At 45.2% G+C, this 22215-nt stretch overlaps 1 protein-coding gene across 1 annotated transcript in view; it reads right to left on the reverse strand.

Moving 5' to 3' along the window:
- CCDC93 (CCC complex scaffolding subunit CCDC93) overlaps window positions 1-22215 on the reverse strand; it is an 88071-nt gene that overhangs the window by 49686 nt on the left and 16170 nt on the right. Inside the window, exons 5-10 of the mRNA XM_082658006.1 lie at window positions 21099-21197; window positions 20241-20297; window positions 11467-11567; window positions 3412-3448; window positions 670-762; window positions 329-379 (exon numbers count right to left, since the gene is read on the reverse strand). Of these exons, the coding sequence (XP_082514132.1) occupies window positions 329-379; window positions 670-762; window positions 3412-3448; window positions 11467-11567; window positions 20241-20297; window positions 21099-21197 (438 nt within the window). The remainder of the gene's footprint in view (window positions 1-328; window positions 380-669; window positions 763-3411; window positions 3449-11466; window positions 11568-20240; window positions 20298-21098; window positions 21198-22215) is intronic.

Consider the following 22215-nt stretch of genomic DNA (forward strand, 5'->3'; position numbering starts at 1 on the left):
TTTGGCATGGGACGCCACACGCAGTTATGGAGAGGCAGGGCTGAACCACAGCTCTCCTGCGGGGGCCCTGTGATGCCATCCCAGCTGGGACATCCTGTCTTCACATGGGTCCTTCAAATCTCCCTCCTAGAGGTTCCCATGGACGGCAACACCGTGCATGTATAAAAGGTTTCCAAAAGAAAGATCCCAAGAAAACGGGAAGCAGGGTGCTGAAACGAGAGGGCCCTGAAGGTGGACACTTGGAAGAGGCCCCCTCGTAGCAGAGCCCAGGTGGTGCCGGGCCTCCACCTCCACACCACGCCCACCCACATGACCATGCCTGCCTCACCTCCTCACGTGCCATGGCAGTCATCTTGGTCATCAGGGACTGAATACGCTGCTAAAAGAAGAACGGGGAGAGGTAGCAGTGAGCAGGTCTGACCACACAAGACTTAAGCAGGGTGTTGCAATAGGTCTTCGCAGTGGAATCCAAGGGCTATTTCAGCCGGTCTCGTTTTACGGTGAGCCTCATGAGAGGTGATGAAAGGAAGCTGAAAAGGGCGCGAAAGGCCAGCAGCCAACAGCAGCTGGCTGTGAGAGGCAGCTGGCCATCCTGGAGAGCTGCGGATGAAAGTGAGATTTCCCCCAAAGACTCAGGCGGAAACCTCAGGGGCTACGTGGACCACTCACCTCTTCAGCAGCCTGAAGCTCGTCTTCCTCGAGGGCGTCGGCCTTCTCTGCAGCTAACAGCCCTGTGGGAAGTGCCATTTTCTTGTCCTCTGCCTGGAAGGGAAGGTGGGAAAACAGCTGAGCGCTGCAGTGGGAGATTCAGTAGAGAAAGGACAACACTGCAAAGGACAGTGAGTCTGTGAAAGAAAACACACAGATCTGGACAAGTCACCCAGTCTCGGGGAAAGAGAGCGAGGTTCAGAGACCGGGGCTTCCACTACAACCACAGCCCAAGCAGCTGGAGCCTCGGGTCTCACCCAACGCCCGCCTCCATTTCTGAACTGTTCGCCGACGCAATTCCTATCAGGTCATACACCTTTGCCAGACTTACCCTTACACTTTGCTTGGGTCTTCCCCTACTTTAGTTCCTGCTAAGAGCAGATCGCTGCCTTAAGATCACTGCCTGTTGTTCAACAGAGACCCATTAGTGGGATATGAAAGTAATTTAGCAGGTATGATTGGCATCTAAATAAATTAAATAAAAATAACAACACAACACATCCAAGTGCACTACAGGTAGTAAAGGGTTATGTACTGCTTTGTGAAACTTTTGTTTTTGGGGTTGTATCTGCAGGTGTGTGTGTGTGTGTGTGTGTGTGTGTGTGTGTGTGTGTGTGTGTACTGAAACATGATGAAAAACAGAGTTCTTACTGCCAAGAGTGGTCAGCAAAGTTTGAAAACCACTGGCCTAAAGAATAAGACTCTAAACTGCTTGCCCTGGTGATCAAGCTCCAGGCTATGGACCCAGCTCAAGCTCTAAACGTACCGCACCACACTCAGGACACCTGGAGTAACGGCTGTTCCCCAAACCTGGGCTGCAAGTCTAGGGTTCTTGGTTTTAGCTCCATCTTTGCCATTCACCAGCTGGCAACCTCAGGCTTACCTTCTCTGGATACTGGGGTCTTCTAGGGTTGAATGAGAGGACTGCTCTCAGATACCCTTCTGAGACCATCCCAGTTCTGAGATGAATTTCTATAACAAGCCTATGACTGACCCTGGGGCATGGCCTGAGCGCCTGCATATATCTACAGGGGATAAGACTTCCAGTTCAAATGTGCCATCTCACATGAGAATGATAAGGCAAGGCCAATGCAAATAATATTTCATGGGCATCTCACGATTTTTCCAATCATAACCAAACTGCCTTATTTCAGAATATAGTCATATACACATTCTTTTCAGACTTAAAATTACATATTACACATACACAGCAAATTCTTATACACTAGACGCCACATGACACTCAAATCCAGAAAAAAAACCTTGCTTTGGAGGAAACGGCTGTTTGGTTGAGTGAAAACACAAATGTGGAAGAAATAATAAGAAAACCAAAAAAGAAGATGTCATAATGAATGCATAAATGACTGTTAATGAGAATCATAATAATGATGATCGTTAACGCTTAGTAGATGTGCACTGTGGGTTGGATGATTCCACATCCTTTATATTTTAATCTTCACAACAACGTTGTGAGGTAGTACAATTTCTGCCCCCATTTCACAGATGCTGTGAACTAAGGCACAACAAAGTATACTGATCAAAGTCACACAGTGAAGGGGAAGAGCTAGGATTTGAAACCAGCCAGTCTGGCTTTAGAACATATGCTCCAAGTCACTGTCAGTGCCCTCCAAGGACTGAGACAATGGCCACAGAAAGCAGAGGGAGGCCGGGGTCAGGGAAGGCTTCCTGGAAGGACTGAGGAATGGGGGATCTGGGCAGAGGAGGGGTGGCAGGAGAACAGCAGGCAGAGTGGTGTCTCATTCAAGAAAATCTGGGGGTCAGGAAGGGAATGAGGGAAGAGGTTTTACTAGAGCTCAAGCTGTGGACTCTCGTTTTTAAGAGGCCGCTGGCCACTTTAGTTAGCATGTTATTATTGAGAAGGCAGTGGGTAAGAGCACAGGCTTTGATGTCACACAGATGTGGGTTCAGATTCTTATTAGGGCACTTTAGGAGCTGTGTGATCTTAGACCAATCACTGAGCCTCTCTGAACCTCAGCTTTCTGCCCTGAAAAACAGAAATAAGTATCTTCCTCACAGAGCTGTTCAGAGGAATCAGTGAAAAAAATACATGTAGAGCCCTGAACAAAGGGCCTGAACACAGGAAAGGTTTGGCACTATAAGATTTATATGCCTGCCCTGCGGCTGACAATTAAGAACCATGAATGAGTACTGATACATATAAAAAAATACATGAATGAAGAGAAATCCTTGATACTCTTTTAGGAACTTATAAAACCCCATCTTGACTTTCCGTTTTTTCCACACCAGGTTGTCTTAGTACAGGGCCAGCCTGTAACGTGCTCTCTCTCACCGCCATCAGCCTGCTGACACCTGTGTAGGGCCTCTCTCATCAGATGAGGAGTGCTAAGGGCTCTGGGAGTGGACTTCATCTCTACAGTTTTAGAGTTATTACAGGCCGTCTGTTTGACCCTGGTGTCATGACTTCCAATCACCCTTCACTTCCAGTCCCATGATGAGGTGTTGCCTCAGCTCCGCAGCCTGCACGGGCAACAGACTGGGGATGCCACGAGGGAGATTCAGGGGCCAAAGGCTGCTGGCACATCCCCGCTGCCCGGGGTTGCCCAAGGACCAGGGCCCTGCTGTCCCACCCCTGCTGGGAGCCTGTCCGCGTGGGACAGAGGCAAAGGGAAGTAGCACTTGCGTCTCTCAAACATTCTCTCCCATTAGCCAAGCTTTTCTTACCTTCTCTGCTTTGCTCTGGCGGCTAAATCCATACCTCCTGCAAGCCACAAAAGAGGGGAGTTCAGTTACTATTAAAAAAATCAATTTGATCACAGGCATTTTAGTTGGATTTTTATATGAAAAGCACCACAAAGAATTTAGGCTATTTGGTGACTGGAGAACATGTTTCAAGTGCCTAAACCAAAAACATATCCCACTGTTTCTGAATAAAGGGCCCGCCGTTCTATTTGCCATATAAATACTATAAATGGGAACTCTCCCTGCAGAGTGCAACGTTCTCTTTAAGTGCGATTATTACTCTTTGAATCAGGAACTGTATCTCAGATCCACGGTTTAAGCTAAAAGCCTTAAAAATATCTGTATGATATGTGCATGTGTTGGCTCAAGCTAAACATGCTCTCTAAATGACTACTTTCATAACCTCATGTCCAGCCCATTTTTTATTCTCAAACACAATCCAAGCATGACGCCGATAATGTTGTGTGCTCACTTCACGCCAAGTTTAAATTCAAAGATGCGCACAAATGCACTTTAGTTTACATTAACTTTTCAGATTCTAATTAATATCTATTTTTTATTTTATTTATTTATTTTTTTGCGTTACGCGGGCCCTCTCACTGTTGTGGCCTCTCCCGTTGCGGAGCACAGGTTCCGGACGCGCAGGCTCAGCGGCCATGGCTCATGGGCCCAGCTGCTCCGCGGCATGTGGGATCTTCCCGGACTGGCGGACTCTCAACCACTGCGCCACAATTGGAAGCCCAATATCTATTTTTTAAAGCAATGCAAAAACCATTCGACCTAGAACAAAAACCGTAATGCAAAACACCCAAACTCACTTACCTTTAAATAGTTTTTAAAGAAATAAAATCACATGCAACCATTTAAGAAAAACAAATTAAGGGCTCCTGCTCTGCCCTCACCCTGCTTGCTGCATCGTGTGCTGGCCTCTGACCTGGTCTCGGGCCTCCACGCCCCCTCTTCCTTCCCCATCCCTTATTCAACCACCTGCTAGCCTGGCCCACATCTGTCACTGGCAGGGATCACCTGCTTTTGTGGGCACTGTCACTAGGGCCTCCCTTCCACGGCCCCGCCTAACAACCGCTGAGCTTCACTCACCGCCAGCAGGTCACCTTCCCCACTCCTGTGCATCGGCCCCTGAGCAGAGCTCTGCACACTGTGTTATTCTCCTGGCTCCTCCTACTTTCCTAATCACTCCTCACACCTCAGCTCCAAAGCCACCTCTTCTTTGAAGTGTTCCCAGACTTTGCTTTGGATGGTTTTAGTCATTTCCAAAAGTCAGTTCCACTTTCAATCTGAAAATCTCCATCTGGGACCAGTGCTTTGCCTGCCATGTGATGAGTGTGAAGGGAAACTCACTTGGGCACAGGATTTCTTAGAACTCTGTGACAAATCACAGGCTTAGTTTACAGTTGAGTCTGGTAGAAAGTCAGGACAATGGGTTTAGCTAGAGTCTTCACTCTGGTACCAGCAAACTGTGTAACATGGGGGAAATTGCTTCACTTCTCTGAGCTTTGTACCACTGATATGGGATTGCAAACATGATCCCAAGCCCTGTTGAAACAGCTTCCATAGGATTTCTATAAATTACCACTGACGGTACGGGAGGGCCGGAAGGAGATACAAACTACAGGCTGGGTAGTTTGGGTTGGAAACTTTTCAGTTGCTCAAACATTCTGCCCTGGCTGATCCATCCCTCTGCCTGTACATGTTCCCCCTACTTCCTGGACAGAAATCATGCCCAACTGCCTGTTTGCCTGTCTGCATCCTTCTCCAAGAAAATGGAGAAATCAAGAAGCCAAAAGTATCACCCGACCTTGCAACAGGTTGTCTTATAACTGGAGAGACCAAAAGTCATTGCCGGTTACACTGTGCGCATCCTCTAGGCACAGATCTACAGGCCCAAAGTGCAGCAGACTGAAGTTATGTGTTGAGTATCCACCCAAATCCTGTACAGGACCTTATGGCAGATTCAGTGAACTGGCTTAGTCAACATCTAGCATCTTACTATACCGTGGAGGCAGGAGAACAAACAACTATTTTCCATACTCTCTTGCACCTGGGGCTCTGAATACTACTTAGGTTCCATCAATGAGATGCATTTGCTGGAGTTCTGAATGTGTACCAGGTAGAGAAGGAGACAGCAAAAGCACAAAGGATTCACTGCACTGGTGCGGATCACAGTAGCAGTAACCTGGTTCTGGGGCCAGAAGCTGTCACGGTGGTTTTCTGATTTTGGCAAAGTGGGTGGTTTCTTTGTCAGTAGCTGCAGTACCAGCTTCCCAACTCCACAGGCTGTTCACTAGCTTCCTGATGACGGAGGCAGAAGCTGCATCCCAGGCAGCCCAGATCTAATGTGACACTTGGGAAGTGACCCTGCTCAGCCTACATCACATCTCTTAACTCCTCCCATCCACCCCTGCAATCAATCCTTTCTGCTGAAACTAGTGGGAAGGTTTTGTGTCCTGAACCGGGAAGCGCTGACCAACAGAGGGTCTCTCTGAAGCTTCCCACTCCTAGAAGGGTCCTTGCACCCTGGGTATTCTTTTGTTTCCCAGGCCTTCAGTCTGTGGAGACCTTCAGGGCAGAAGACATACCCTCAGGCAGACAGGCCTTATCTAAGGCCCAGGAACTTTACAGATTTTCCAAATAAAGCAGTAAACAGCTAAATCTGAGTATTTCAATTCCCAGGTCCCAGCTACTTCTCCTTAAAGACAGAGGCTCTGGGAAGATTTTTCTGACCACCCAAAACTAGGTTAGGTCCACACAGATATGCACTTCTGTGTTGACACCCACGGAGTCCAATAATTATGTGTTATGTGCAATCTGTCTGTTGAGCCCTGGAGGGGAGGAAATTTGCTTTATTCACTTTTTTTTTTTTTTTTTGGCAGTACACGGCCTTCTTATTGTTGTGGCCTCTCCCGTTGCAGAGCACAGGCTTTGGACGCGCAGGCTTAGTGGCCATGGCTGGCTCAGGGGCCCAGCCGCTCCGCGGCATGTGGGATCTTCCCGGACCAGGGCACGAACCCGTGTCCCCTGCATCGGCAGGCGGACTCTCAACCACTGCGCCACCAGGGAAGCCCCATTCACTTTTTTTTTCTTTACATTTTTTAAATTGAGGTGTAATTCATACAACATAAAATTCACCATTTTAAAATGTATACTTCAGTGGGTTTTAGTGTATTCACTATTTTGTGCAACCACCACTACTGTCTAATTCTAGAATAGTTCCATCACCCAAAGAGCTCCACACCTAATATACATAAATAGCAGTTAGTCCAATTTTCCCTATCCCCTTCCCCTGGCAACCACTAATCTACTTTCCGTCTCTGTGGATTTGCCTATTCTGAACATTTCATATAAATGGAGTCATACAACATGTGGCCTTTTGTGCCTGGATTCTTTCAGTTAGCGTGCTTTCAAAGTTCATCAATATTATAGCATGAATCAGTACTTAATGCCTTTTCATGACTCAATAGTATCCCTTTGTATGAAAAAACCACATTTTGTCCATTCAGCAGCTGATGGACATCTGGTTCGTTTCCACTTTTTGGTGACTGTGAATAGTGCTGCTATGAATATTCACTTTTGTATCCCCGGTGTCTAGTGCAGTGCCTGGCACATAGTAAGTACTTGATTAACGTTTGCTGAATGAAGAAGAGTCCTGCTGACTCTTGTAAAGGTTTCCTTCTCCATGTGACAGAGTGGCAACTCTTCCATGACAAAAAAGAGCTGTCCTCAGCTGCCTATCAACGCCTGCCTCATTTGCTCACTGGTCCCACATCTCTGGGAGACTCTTCCGTGCTGTTTGAGTTTCACCAGGAGAACATGATACCCTTTTGCCTATCATCCTCACGAAGAGCAGGGAGATGCTTCAACTTATTTCTACTACAAACACATTTACTTCTCTTTCATCCTTCCTAGAGCATCCTTTCATGCTGTATCCTACAACCTACCTTTCCTCTTGCCCTGTCAGCTGGGCCCTTTCCTCTCGAGCACTAGCCTGATATGCAGTGTCACGTGCTTCAGTGTGCTCCTGGATTTCCCGTTGTTAGCTCTGACCCACCAACCCGGCTGACGTCTACACCGTCAACACCAACAGAGATCCAACCCTCTCACCACCCAGTCACTTCCTCACACTCCAGACCCAGGACTCGGTCTTTATCATCAAGGATGTACATCTTCTAGAACTTTAAATCAGTGTTCACATACCCAAGTTATTCCGGACATACTTAAACATATTCCAATAACTAAAGCATGTAATAAAAAAAATTTAAATTTAACTTAACTGTTAAAATTCTGTTCCTGAGCCATACTAGTCACATTGTAAGTGCTCAACAGTCACACGTGGCTACTGGCTACCATACTGCACAGCACAGTTCTAGAAAACAAACTAACTTTCTCCCCTAGGGCAAAGTAAGACAGATATCAAATCATCTGGGATCCAGAACAAATCAGGGGCATAAAAAAGCCCTAAATACTAAGGACTGTGGATTCTGTTCTTTGTTCAGTCAACGAGCATTTACTAAATACTCTATGAGCATGTCATGGGCCTTCAGAGGGGACACAGGTTGGGAGAGACGTGTCATGTGCACTTAAAATGCATTTCCCCACAGTGACAGTTTCATAGTGTGGTTAGTTGTTTAAGTTTAGCTCTCAAAAGTTGATTGGACCCATAATATAATTGAAATACTATAAAGATACAATTGTGTTTAAGTCTAAAATTGAAACTATGAGTCTTGTTTTCCCAACAACATAACATTTAAACAAATATATCCAACATGTTTTTAACAAGACACACAGTCCGTAAGGTCCTCAGCATAGTTGGCCAGGCTCAAAGTCTAGCCTTATTTGAGCAACTGAAAGTCAAAAAAGGGAGAAGAAACTGGGATGCGGGCCTCAAAGCCAGATGCTCTGTGGGCTTAGGCTGATGACTGACCTCTAACCCCGAAGAAGAAACACTGTTTTCCGACCTTCTTATTGTAGGAGTCAAAATATTTTCCCTCTTGTCAAGAGGCGAGATGAAGAGGAAAACAGAAACACTGACAACAGATGAGGGATTAGGATTCCTAGGTGGGGATGAGCAATTAAGGGGTGCCACAACAGTGAGGGGGAGGCGGGGAGGGGTGGAGTGAGTCCCCGAGGCAGCAGGCGCCCAGCCTTGCCGGATTAGGAAGGAAAGGGAAGAGGGTAAGGTTTCTCATAAAGGAGCTGGAGGGAGGGCTAGAGCTGGGGGTAAGGAGAACATAGGGATGAGGAGAACTGAAAGGAGGGGCTCAGGTGAGGCTCCTCATCTGAATCTAAAGGTCACATTTAAGGGCATCTGAGAACTGAAAACTGCTGCTGCTCAGGATGATGGTGATGAAGATGATGGTGGTGATGGTGATAGTGATGAAGAGGAAGATGATGGTGATGATAATGATGATGATGGTGATGATGATGATTGTGATTATGGTGATGATAGTGATAGTGATGATGATGGTGTTGGTGGTGATGATTATGGTGATGACAGTGATGGTGATGATGGTGTTGGTGGTGATGATGATTATGGTGATGATAGTGATGGTGATGATGATGGTGTTGGTGGTGATGATGATGGTGTTGGTGGTGATGATGATGGTGTTGGTGGTGATAATGATTATGGTGATGATAGTGATGGTGATGATGGTGTTGGTGGTGATGATGATGGTGTTGGTGGTGATGATGATTATGGTGATGATAGTGATGGTGATGATGATGGTGTTGGTAGTGATGATGATGGTGTTGGTGGTGATGATGATGTTGGTGGTGATGATGGTGTTGGTGGTGGTGGTGATGAGAATGATGATGGTGGTGATGATGATGATTGTGATTATGGTGATGATGATGGTGGTGGTGGTGGTGGTGACAGCACCTAACAGTTGACATTTCCTTTTTCTACATGAGACAAACTGTTCAAAGTCCTTCATAAAGACATTGTTATGTAATCCTCATCAAATGGGAAAGATCTCAAGCAGTGGAGAGTATTGACTTAAAACCCTAAGGGAGGAGTAAGAGAGACAGAAAGGAGGTGAGCAGCCTGCCCAAGGAAGGGGAATAAAAGGACACTTCTTGGGGCTATAAGTTTTATCCCATTTGCTCTGTCAGCTGTAATAACCACTCTCTGGTTGTTCAGTCTCAGATCAAACAACCAACGCTGGGCCTGTCTTCCTAAAATCAAGAACCAAACTCTCACCAGAGGCTCAAACAACATTTGTAGATAATAATGATGACATGTTTTTGGAGTCCAGCAAACCTGAGTTCAAGTCCCACTTTGAGGCTTTTACTAGTTCTTAATAGTTAGCAGTTGACCTTGGGCAGGTTATTTTTTAACCTTTCTGAATGCTGTCTTCATCATTCTCAAAATGGGGAATGAGCTGAATAAACCATCAGAATTCTCCACCTTCACAAACTCACCCTCTCCTTACCAGAAAAGCTTAAAAAAAAAAAAAAAAAAAAAAAGGCAAAATAACCCCATCTCCTAAAAAGCAAACAAAAATGGCTTCATCAAACACCCACCCCAGGCTCAGAAATCAGGAGTCAGCATGATCCCACCAATAAGCACTAAGGCTAGTTCTGAGATACATACTGGATATTGGAAAAAATGGAGGTATGAACAATACAAACTACCAAAAACCACACTTCCCTAAGTCTTCTCTGGCTCCGGAACACGTGACACTCCCAGAGGCTGCCTCTCCAGCTCTGGCTCGCCCGGACCAGCGCAGTCTCGTGTGCCCGCCTGCAGCTGAGGGGTAGCTAGAGAGCCCCCCTCACAGTGTCCAAGGCGTGCAACTCGTCCAGCGGCACGGGACCTCACGCCCGAAGGGCCCCGCATTTGGCTGCTGCCGCTGTCATGAAATCCTTAATGATTAATCATTATTCATGATTCTCAGGGGCCTAACGTGCCCTGCATTTTCATTTTACACTGATTGGGCCCTGCAAATTATGTCGCTGGTCTGGAGGTGCCTGACTCAGAAGCAGCTCAATTCGCAGCAACAGCTGGTGAGCTGTGGGGCAGCCCTCACGCTCAGGTCAGGGCCAGAACTAACAACTTCCTTTGAATGAAACGGACTAGCTTTCATTCTCAGGAAGAAAGGATCTGAGCCCGCATTACTCTCTCAAAAACAGACAAATGAACAAACAAACAAAAAGCGGCAACTGCAATTCCATGTGAGAGGTGGCATAAGTAAGGCAATTAAGCCTTAATTTCCTTCTGGCTGTCTCCAGTACCCTAGAGGGAGAAGCCATCAGATGCTCACTTGGAGATGCTAGTGGCAGTGCTGTTACTTCCAGCCCCCCAGTGCGGGCTGGGTTATGAGCAGGGCAGCACACAGCAATCACTCCGAGCAGAGGGGGAGGAAGCACAGGAGACATACTCACATCAAGGAATCAGTGACCCTAAATAGAAAATTCAGGACACAAAGGAAGGTTAATACCCAGAGCCAAGCAAAAGATTCAACGAGGAGAAGCATTTCCGTGTGTGTGTGTGTGTGTGTGTGTGTGTGTGTGTGTGTGTGTGTGTGTGTGTGTGTGTGTTAGAGACGTTTTTAAGAAGTGACAAAACTACTTCTAAATTCTTCATTTTCCTGGTCAGGACAATTCTTCACAGGGAACCAAAACGATTAGACTCTGACACAAAGTAAAACTGCCGTAACTGCCTTCAATTCTTAGTTTACCTGAAGATGTAAACATATGGCAGGGGCATGAAGGGCAGCCCACCTGGGCCTCTGTGAACACCCCACGCTTCCCAGCTCCCCGAGGAGGGCAGAGCCGGGGATGGAGGCTTGCTGAGGAACTTCAAAGATCAGGCCTCTACTACCACCAGAGAAGCTACCCACAGAAACTGAGCTAATTCCACACCAGGGAGAAAAGTCCCCGGTGCTGGCAATCACAGGCTCAAACCCGTAGACTCAGTCAGGTGAAAACCAACCAAGTTCACCCCAGTGAAGCGATTTAAATTAGCTTTTCTTTGCAATGGTTTTATCAAATAGACACTTCAGACTGGGCCGCCTTCGTTACCTGCCATATTCCAAAAGCGTCGTGTGGACCCGTGATTCTTCATCCAGCAGCTCCTCTGCTCCCCGCTGGCGTCTGTACTTCCGACGGGGCTTGTAAGCATCCTGAGAAGTGGATGGGGAGGCCGGGAGTTACTAAGCGTGAGGAGGCTGGTCCAGCCTGCCAGGGGCGGGAGTCCTTTCCCATGGCAGTGAGTATACAGCTCCCCTTCAGGAGGACAGCTGGCACATGGCGACTGCCTTCAAGGGGTCTGCCCCTTTGATTTTTATACTGGAGCAAATATTTCCACCCAATCTATTGCTTGTCAACTTTGTTTAATCTTCTTGGGTTTTTTGTCCAATTTAATATTTCATGCAATCAAACTTATCAATCAACTTACTTCCTAACCCAGGGACTGTAAAAAAAAAAAAAAGCTCTTGTATGTTATTTTTATAGATTATATTTAGCCTTTTAATCTATTCAGAATTTTTTTGGGGGGGTATAGTGAAAGGTAGGTATCTATAGATATATGTTTTTCTCTGAATGGAAAATTAAGAATCCCAACATCATCAGTTTAATAGTCTATCCTTTCCTTGATTTAAAATGACAACTATATACATATATATAAAACATGTACCAATATTACCCTCTTCAATTCCTCTTGCTTTATGAGTCTTTATCCTGTCTCCACTGTTCTTTTTCAAATTTCCTGGCTATTCTTACACATTTTCTCTTCCAAATGAATTCTAGCATCAGCTTGTCAAGTTCATTATGAAAAACTGTTGAGCTTTGACTAGAATCACACCAAATTTATACATTACTTGGGACGAACTGACATCTCTATAATACTGAATCTTGCCTTGAAAAGCAAGATTTATCTCTCTATTCAAATCCTTTTTATTCTTGAATACAATTTTCCAGAAAACAATACAAATTTTCCAGTCACTACATATCCAGACCTTTCTACCACCCAGAGACATAAACTGTGCAACAATCATAGATATACATGTTAACCTAGAATGTTTAAAAAAAAAATTCTCTCATGGCATAGAAATCTCCATTACCAGAAAAGGAAAGCAAATACAAACGCTTCACAGATATATATCTCTTTACAAAAGTGTTTTGAGGTTTATCCTTAAAAAACTTATAAAAACACAAAATGCACTTTAAACTTTCAATGACTTTTTAAAATTATTAGAGTATTATTTAGTTATAAATGTAGAAACACAGACCTCTTTTGTGTAGGACACATTCTGAAACTGCATATATATATATATATATATAAAATTTCCTAAACACAAAGTACACGGCACGTAGTAGGTGCTCAATTAATGTAGGTCTTCACCCACAGATGACCTGGTTTGTCATTCTACCCCAAATGAATGTCCTTCTTGACTGCCAAACTGGCATCAAACAATACCTTAATAATATTTGCTCAGGACTCTGGGTGCAAACAGGCAGCTGTTTGTGCAAGGTATTCCAGTTTGTCCCTGGATCTTTCCTTCTCCACTAAAGGAGTTCACCACACCTAATCTCTACCTGGACATCACCAGGACAAGCACACTATCAGGTTTCTCTAGACAGTGGTATTTTAATGCTAATTAGAATTGTTCCCCTCTTGATAATTCTTGTTAACTTTATTATTATCTCACTTTTTGTTACGGAAAGTTTCAAACATACAGAAAAACATCCTTTCTGTAACATATATAATCTCAACAATTTTGTGGAAAAGGAATGAAACAGGTGCTGGGATGGCCCTGGACGGTTGTTCTTGTAACTCACTGCCGCAAATATTCCTAGGTTGCTGCTGGTGCCTACATGAATAGGAAGCTCTAAGTAACACAAAACAGATTTACGGGGAAATGAAAAACATAATAGACCCATAGGACGTCAGTTACTGTGTACGATTTAATTTCCACGGAGCTCTACCATTACAGCAGCACTATATGACTGAGCTTAACTGCTGCTTTCCTTAGTTACCATTCATAGAGTCAACGACCCCAGACAGGAAACTGGAGTTTAAAGAAGGACTGACTCCAAAACAATAGCATACTGAAACCGACAGCCACAAGGACCTTTTATTCTGCCAAACAATGACAAATGTTGGCCTTCGTGTAATTATCCTTATACTTTAAAGCACGCCACATACATCACACCTTTTACATTTTATAACTACACCATGAGGTAGAAGCAGGGCAGATGCCATTACCTCCCCCTTGCTACTAAAGAAGCAGAGATTAAATAATTCGCCTCTCAGTTACGGTGGGCACCCCCTTCAGGAAATACCCAGCGGGCAGCAAGACAGCCACAGCAGCCACTGCCCTCCAGAGCTCCAGGGGACCGGACCACACCCAACTCAGCAGGAAGCACATCTCAGTCTCCTAGGGCTCACCCGGCAGCCCAAACCCAAACCCTACTCTAACGGACACACCTCCGCCCACCAGCCCCTGAACAAACGCTGCCTTCCACCCAGAGGGGCTCCGCTGATGTTCCCATCAGCAAGTGCAGGGCCCTGACACACCCCAGAAGAAAGTCATTATAACTGAGACAAATCAGGTTGTTTTCTTCATTCTCACATGAATAAAACAACAACCACAACCACAAAAATGAAGCCCTGGGAACTGAGTGAGGGAATGATGAGAGACGGATGGCAATCATGTCTATGGGTAGGAAAGTTAGCTGGGGAGGTAGGGTTTTCTCCAGACTCCCCTAAACTTTGTTCTTCCTCTATTCTCTTTTACGTGAGCTCTGCTGTGCAGGCCTGTCTTCTGTTCTTTTTTATTTTCGGTACGCGGGCCTCTCACTGCTGCGGCCTCTCCCGTTGCGGAGCACAGCCTCTGGACGCGCAGGCTCAGCGGCCATGGCTCACGGGCCCAGCCGCTCTGCGGCATGTGGGATCCTCCCGGACCGGGGCACGAACCCGTGTCCCCTGCATCGGCAGGCGGACTCTCAACCACTGCGCCTCCAGGGAAGCCCCTGTCTTCTGTTGTTTGAGGTCCGGCACAAGTCCCACCTCAGGTCCCCTTGAGTTTGTACCAAACAGTGTAACTTGGTGGGTAAGAATGAGGTCACTGTTTTGTATACATGAGCCAAGATGGCTTCTGTATATCGACTCCTAGCTTTACTTCTTCACAGCAGGCTGAGACCCACAGCTCAAAACCCTCCAGCGCCAACCTCAAACTTTTCACAGACCCAGTTGTTTAAAAGATGGCCCCACTAAGCAGAGTCTAGCGGTTTACAGCCTGCCCACGTTGCATGCTCTGCAAAGCCGCATCTGACATTTGCAAACCACAGATACGATAAGCCCCATGGCTATAAAGACCCCAGGCTGCAGCTGCCCTTCAGATTTCTCTAACCTGCCCCGGCCGAGGCTCCCTCGTTTCCTTGCCTCCCCTTCTGAACGGTGGCCCCGGCGCCTAGGCCTCGGGATGGCCTGCGCACTGACAGCCTCCCCACCCTTCAGGCAAACCTGTCAAAGCATCGCCCAGAGACACTGTGTGTGCTACTGCTAACCCCCCGTCACATCTTTTCCCTTGATGAGTCCCGAAATCCCTTGAATCCCTTACAGCTGCAATGCTCCTGCTCTCACCTCATACCCTAGAATGCGGTCTGGCACACAGTGAGTGCTCAATTACTATTATGGAATGAATATATATGGAGTCAGACAGACAGGGTTTTAACCCGTGCCCCATTACTACCTCTCTGATTTGGGGCAAACTACTTTAACCTCTGAGGTTTTCCATCTGTAAAATAGGTATATGGAGAGAGTCGTAAGGATTAGCCAATCTACTTAACGTTATCTGATACACATTAAGGGCTAAGATATACATACATGCGTATATTTGCTATTATTGATAAAATGTACTAATATATTTTTTTTTACTTATGTTGCCATGTTTACATTTCATGTCCTGGAAAGAAAGGCCCTCCTCACAGCGTTTCCTATGGAAGAACACAGTGGAGTCGTAGTTTTAAATGACCTGGTCTCTTAGGGGACCAATAAGAAGTCTTTTTTTTTTTTCCCTCTGTCCCCTCTGTTCTCATACAAAATTCTAAACATTACCAAGAAATGCTCAACAAATAGTAAGCAAATGTATCTTTGGGGGCTTTGGGTAAAATTTCATGGCTACTCTTTACTCAAGGTTGAGAGGGAGTAAAAGACCTCACTGCACAGGTCAGATACTTCATGAATGTGGAAGGCTGACAGTTCAGAAAGGGAGGAAGTAGACTGTACCACAGCACATTAGGTGAGACAAATGAGCGATTACGATTACGATGCGAGAGTGGAAGGGTAAGGGGAGGCCTGTCCTGGGCAATAGTTTCATTTTCTTATGTCCTTTGAAAATACCACCTCCCATCAAGCAGGCCTTCTACAAAGCGGCCGCCTATTCCGTAAAAAGGAGATATGGAGACGTCAAGAAAAGAACACATCTCAAAGGAGAAGCAGAAGTACTGGGAATAATCCCCAGGATGAAGAAAAATGAGGCCAAGACAAAAAGAGAGAACACTGGAAGGTGGTGAGCTCAGAAGTTAAAAGTTCACACAACAGCCTTTCTGCCAGGCAATCTTGGCAAGAGGTACTAACAGGTTGAGGCATAACCTCTGAACCAACTCCACTTCATGGAATGTAACCCAAGTAAATAATTAAAGATAAAAGAAAAAATTTAGCTATGGGGATGTCCTACATAATAGCCAAAACAAAACAAAACAAAACCAAAAAAAACCCCAAAAGAACAAACTAAGCTAGTTAAGTTAGTACCACACAATGCGTAATGTACAGCCACTGAAAATGCTATGGAGGTATATTTATTGGCATGGAAATATATCCTTGATTATACTGTTGAGCAGAATAACCACACAACAAAACAGAATATATAGTATCACGTCATTTTTTGTGATCTCTAATTTTCTATATTGATATCTATAACTATATATTTCCTACTTGGAATAACAGTGGTTATCCCTGGCTGGTGGTATCGTGGGTGATTTAGTCTTTGTACTTTCTCTCCATTGCCTAATTTTTCATTATTACCACAGTAGTAGTTTGAAAGAAAAATAACCTTTTGTAAAACAAAAAATCATGCATCGAAAAAATAGATGAGCTACATAACCAAGGATGAATGCAAAAAACTGGAACAGTCCTACAAAGATGGCGAAAGACAAGACAAGCTTATATTCTTATAAGCTAAAACTTTTTGAAAAATATTAAAATGTTTAATATTTATTTTTAAAAAGACACATAAGCAAGAGTAAGTAAAGTCTGCTTGTTGAGGCACAGTGATAACTTGTTAATAGATGGAAGAAAAAGACAACAGGACAGTCTCCACGTGGCACCCATTCTCCAGCTGGACAAATGGTCTTCAAACGGGCAAAGGCAGAGTAGATGCCCTCACAAGGGCAGAGCACCCAACCGCTCTGCATGCATTTGAGTCTCTGGGACCCTGATAAATAACACCCCAGGGTCCTGAAATCAGTCAGAAACATTAGGGCCAAATCAGTGTCAGGGATGTGCAGGAAATCAGAGACCAGGTGAAGAGTGAGAAAACTAGAGACACACCAACACCTTGTGTCTGAGGAGCCAGATGTCAAATGAAAACCTGGCTGCCTCTTCTCAGCTCTGCAACTGTGTACGGAATTTATTAACCTTTCTGAGTTTCAACTTCCTGATTTATAAAATGGAAATGTAACGCATAAGTCCTTGAGTGTTGATGAGTACATGAGATAATGCTTGTAAAACGCCTCATTAGATGTCAAGCACATAGAAGGCACTCAGTCAGTACCCGGCAGCTACATGCATATTTTATAAAAGGCTGGCTCTAGAAACCCGGCACTGTATGTAAGAGCGAATTTTAATCCTTAATTTACCATTCAGAGTTTAAATTTGGGATTCTACATTTGTCAGTAAGGGGTAGGTAAGAAACAGTGATGAGACATCTGAAGGGCAGAACTGGAGAGAGGCTGGAAGGAGAAGAAAACATTCTTGAGAAACTAAGACTTGCCAAGAGCCCCACCCTGGTCACCCAGGAAAGACTTTATTCCCTTTACGAGGGGAGGGACTCCCCTTGGAGAGAGTGACAGCAAACAAACCCCAGCAAGCTGTTTCATGTCTTACACTGACTCACAAGAAGAAGACAAGAAGGAGCCCTGGAGTCCCTGACAAGCTCCTGGGACCCTCACTCCAAGGCCGCAAGCAAGCGTGTGCAGCAGTGGTGGGTGGGAAGGACGGAAGTTAATGGCAACAGAGCTCAGCTCAGAAACCTAAGAAGACAGCATCTAGAAATGGGGGAGTATTCTCAGTAGACAGAGAAAGTAGAAAACAAACAAACAAAACCCAAAGGCCAGCTCTGGCCATCCATAAAAATTTTTTTATCATTCCTGTTGCAAATGTATTGACAGTCAACGGAGAAGTAAGTTCGCACATAAAAGAAGGAAATAAACTAAGCAATTTGAACTATTATCAGAGACCTACAATTTTTTTTTCCATTTTCCTTTATCTTTTTATTATTTTCTAATGAGCTGCAAACAGCATTTTATCTAGCATTTTATTGCATCCTGGCTCCATCATCACCAATGTGACCTAGGGCAACCTACATAACCGATCTGTGCCTTAGTTTCCTCACCTGTCAAAAAAAAAAAATACTATTACTTCATAGGGTTGTGGTGAGCACTAGATAAGTTATATATAAATGCTTAGAACAATGTTTGGGCCCTATATATTTGTCACTGTCATTATCTCCCTAAATTCCATTAAGAATTTAAGTCATATTGCCAAGCAGAAGACGATTATCTTTAAAAACTCCATTACAAATGAGAAGAAGAAATAATGTGTCTCTAGAGGCCTGAAATGTTGAATAGGTAAAGAGACATCAGGCCCAGTTTGATCAACAGCTACACTGGCCTTTTATTCTTGGTGATACAGCCAAAAAATGCAATGTTTCTTACTCTCTACCCAGGGCTCCAAGTGAGATTTGCACATGAAGATATTCAATTAAACATTAAATATTTTTTACACTATTGATTCTATGTATAAAATAGATAACTAATGAGAACCTATTGTATAGCACAGGGAACTCTACTCAGTGCTCTGCAGTGACCTAAATGGGAAGGAAATCCAAAAAAAGAGGGGATATATGTATACGTATAGCTGATTCACTCTGCTGTACAGCAGAAACTAACACCACGTTGTAAAGCAACTATACTCCAATGAAATAAAATAAAATAAAACAACATGCTGAAAATATCAAAAAAAAAAGAATTGGATTTTATAAGATTTGATACAGTAATATATGCCTGTAGTTATAATTTTGGAAAAATAAACTTCCTACAGCTTCTTAATTAAAAACAATTAAATAGTTTTTACGTTATTGTTTTTGCATAGGTAATACACAGACTTAGTATAAAATCCAAGTAGTACAGAGTTTATAGGGAAAAGAGAATTTCCCTTCCTCTCCTGCCACTGGCTCCCCAGCTCCCTGTATCAGAGGGAGAAATGAAAGCATTTCTTTTCACTTCTTTTAAATGAAGCATCATTTAAAACAAGGGAAAGCAACAGCACATCCAACCAATTGGTTATTATTTGTCATGAAAATGCGATTAGGAGGAACCTTTAACAGCATACAAGACTCTATATTGGTAAGTGGAAAAAAAAAACTACAAAATTACATTCAAAGTATAATTCTAATTCACTATAAGAATACACATTAAAAACACAGAAGAAATATGTCCAAACATCAAAAGTGGCTGCTTCTGTGTTGTTAGATTAAGGTTGATTTTCTTCCTCTCACCTATCAATCTTTTTAAAGAAAACTTTAAAGATGTTCTAAACTGAACATCTACCTCACAACCAGGAAAAAAAATTACTTGCTGTTCTATCATGTCCTCTTGGTATTATTATTTAATAGTGCCACCAAATCTGAAAACGGCACCTGGCTTCAGAGTATAACTATGTTAAAGGTTTTCCAGTTCTCCCATTTCCAAAATGGCACTGTGGAAAAGATACAAATTACAACCATAAACTGACAAAGGCTCTTCTGTTTTAAATGAGCATTTCACGTCTTTCATCATCAAACTACTGTTATTCTTTTCACAGTAATCACCTGGGGAGACCACACATTTATTCTTAAAAGTAAAAAAAAAAAAAAAAAAAAAATGCAGAATAACTCTAGACATTATTTTCTAAAGAAAGTGAATTTACACCCAGGCATTGCGGCTCCATTCCCATCAGCTCAAGTAGGAAGGCTGAGGGGTGAAGGCTGACAAGGTCCTGCTGGGCTCTGGCCCAGAGTGTTTTGAAAAGGCCCAAAGCTCTCCTCTGGCCCTTGTACTGGGGAAGTGGGCACATGAGTGCAGACCCTGTGGTTAAGATACACTGTGCTTGGGGACAAAGGCCATCCCAGAGTTTCCCACACAAAGCTCAGACGCTACTCTGCCTCTCTGAAGGCGTCATGGTGGTGGTCACCTCAATGCATCAGCTCTAGTTCGTCATCTGCTCTTTGGAGCTATGTGAAGTTTACAGCTGCCGCTGGCACAAATGAGGAAGGGCTTCGGGTCTGGAAAACTGGAAGTAAGGGAAACAGGGCAGTGGTTGTGGCACGTTCTACCCTGAACGCTGGCATCGGGTACCGGGCACGCACGGCAGGCAGGGCCTCCCTCACATGTGCACCTGAGATCAGCTCCTGGGCAACCCGGCAGATAGAAACCTCGGGAGGCAGGGGCTTTTGTGATTTACCTCAAAGGGCTACTTGGAGGCTACGACCCTACGTTCTTCCCTTACAGAAGAACTCGGGCAGGGAACTCACCGAGAGGTCAACAACTGTCTTGATGGCCTTTTCTTTTCTCTTGACGAAGTCATCATCCTGCCAGACAAGAAGACACAGGGATGAAACAAATCTTCCTGCGTAAAGACTGAAACTCAACTGGACTGCTCAGCAGTCCGTCTTATAAACTGACTTCTCATCACAACTTTGCCTGAAGAAGTCTCAATTTTCGAACAAATTGGAATATATCCTGCATGGGAAAAAGCTAGGGCCTCTGCCGATGGCTGCAAAACAGATCCCTATAGCCGGTGAGAAAAAGGGGGGACCACAGAGTGTAGTGGTGAAGACAAGCGTTTTCACTTCAAATCCGTATGAGCTCTGAAACCTCAGCAAGTTACCTAACCGCTAAGCCTTAGCTTTTCCACCTGCAAAACGGGGATGATACCGCCTATCTCAGGGAACAGTCATGAGGATCAAAAAATAGAAGGCATGTGACGTGCCGGGACTGGAATACAGTATCTGACAGTGACCAGCTAGTACTGTTGTTGTGATTACTATTCAGCTGTTACTATAGGTGTGTCCCAAGCAGGTGGGCTCTCAAAAACCTTTATATGACTATACAAAAATACACTCTTGTAATGCTCTTATAATTTAACAAAAGGTCCAGATCCAGTACGAAAATTGAGAGACAAGGACAAAACTGTAGGGCTTGACACTCATGCCCATTTAAACAGGCAATTCTAATGAACCAGGAGGCCCAGTTTCAGGGGTGATCAGGTGGGGGCAGGGAGGCCACGCAGGTGGGTGGGAGGGCAGGGGAGCCTGAGCGTACTCTGCGCCTTCCCAGGGGTCCCTCACTGTGCACTCAGGTTCACAACTGGGCTAGAAAAGAACACTGACCTCAGGGAGACTGTAGGTTTTCTGGAACTGGGAAATGGAGTAGGAACGGATGTAGTCGCCCATCTCTTCTTTTGTTTCTATAGCTCGCTTCACCAGCCACTGGGGAAGAAAGTGAGGAACCGTGAGCCGACGGGGATGAAACACACTGTGGTAAAGGCCAGCTCAGAGACGGCACAGGTCCTGCGCCCGAATCACAGAACGTGAACTGCCCAGGCGGCGAATAACCACCAACACGTACTGCCCGCAGGAAAAGCAGCCGCTGGGTGTCTGGCTGCTGAGATCCAGGGGGACCTGACCTGACAGCCGCGCAGGAGCCTTCGGGCCTCGCTTCATGTGCCCGGGCCTCAGTTTCCCTCTCTGCTAAAGAGGAGGTGAGAGTATCAGTTCCCTTCACGTCACAGAGCAACTGTGGGAGCAAATGAAACACAAGTACTAGACAGCTCTGTAAACACCTGGAGCCCGACGCAAACAGAGCTGTCCCCCAAACCTCCCTGCGCCTAGTGGCAGATCTTACTGGAGCTCTCTCCTTCCCGTGCTGCTTGCACCACAGACCAGAGGGAGGGAAGGGAACCAGTGAGAATGCCTAGTGTAACCCTCGTGTGATAGGTGGGAAAAAATCCCCCCGATATTCAGACTTGAGACCAGGGGTACCGAGTACAAGCCCTAGGCTTCAGGTTAGCTCGGCACCCACAGCAGAGCTCTCGAATCCACCCAACGCTATAAGGTAATTGGCACTGGCCGCGTTTTACAGAATCGGAAGCTCGGAGAGACGACGTGATCCGCCCACCGACCCACAGCCAGCAGCCACACAGCTGCCGGCCACATCAGGACACCGTGCGTCTGGGCTTCACGCCACGTGTCCTGGGTCGACCGGGTCGATACGCACAAGAAGCCGCTCCTCATGCCCGCTGACTTACAACTCGAGGGAACTGAAACACACACGTGCACACACCCACGCCCCACAGGCTGCGGGAGGCCCAGGTGCTCTGCGGGTGAGAATGCAAAGTGCAAAAAGAGCCTTTGCTTCTCCTCCTGACTCTTCATTCATTCCCGTTATTACTAAAGAACTTTATGGAGGAATGCCATTCTCTCTCCAGAGAGAGCTACTACATCTCAG

This window comes from Grampus griseus (assembly GCF_964374135.1).
Source record: "Grampus griseus genome assembly, chromosome: 7".
NCBI classification, from domain to species: Eukaryota; Metazoa; Chordata; class Mammalia; order Artiodactyla; family Delphinidae; genus Grampus; species Grampus griseus.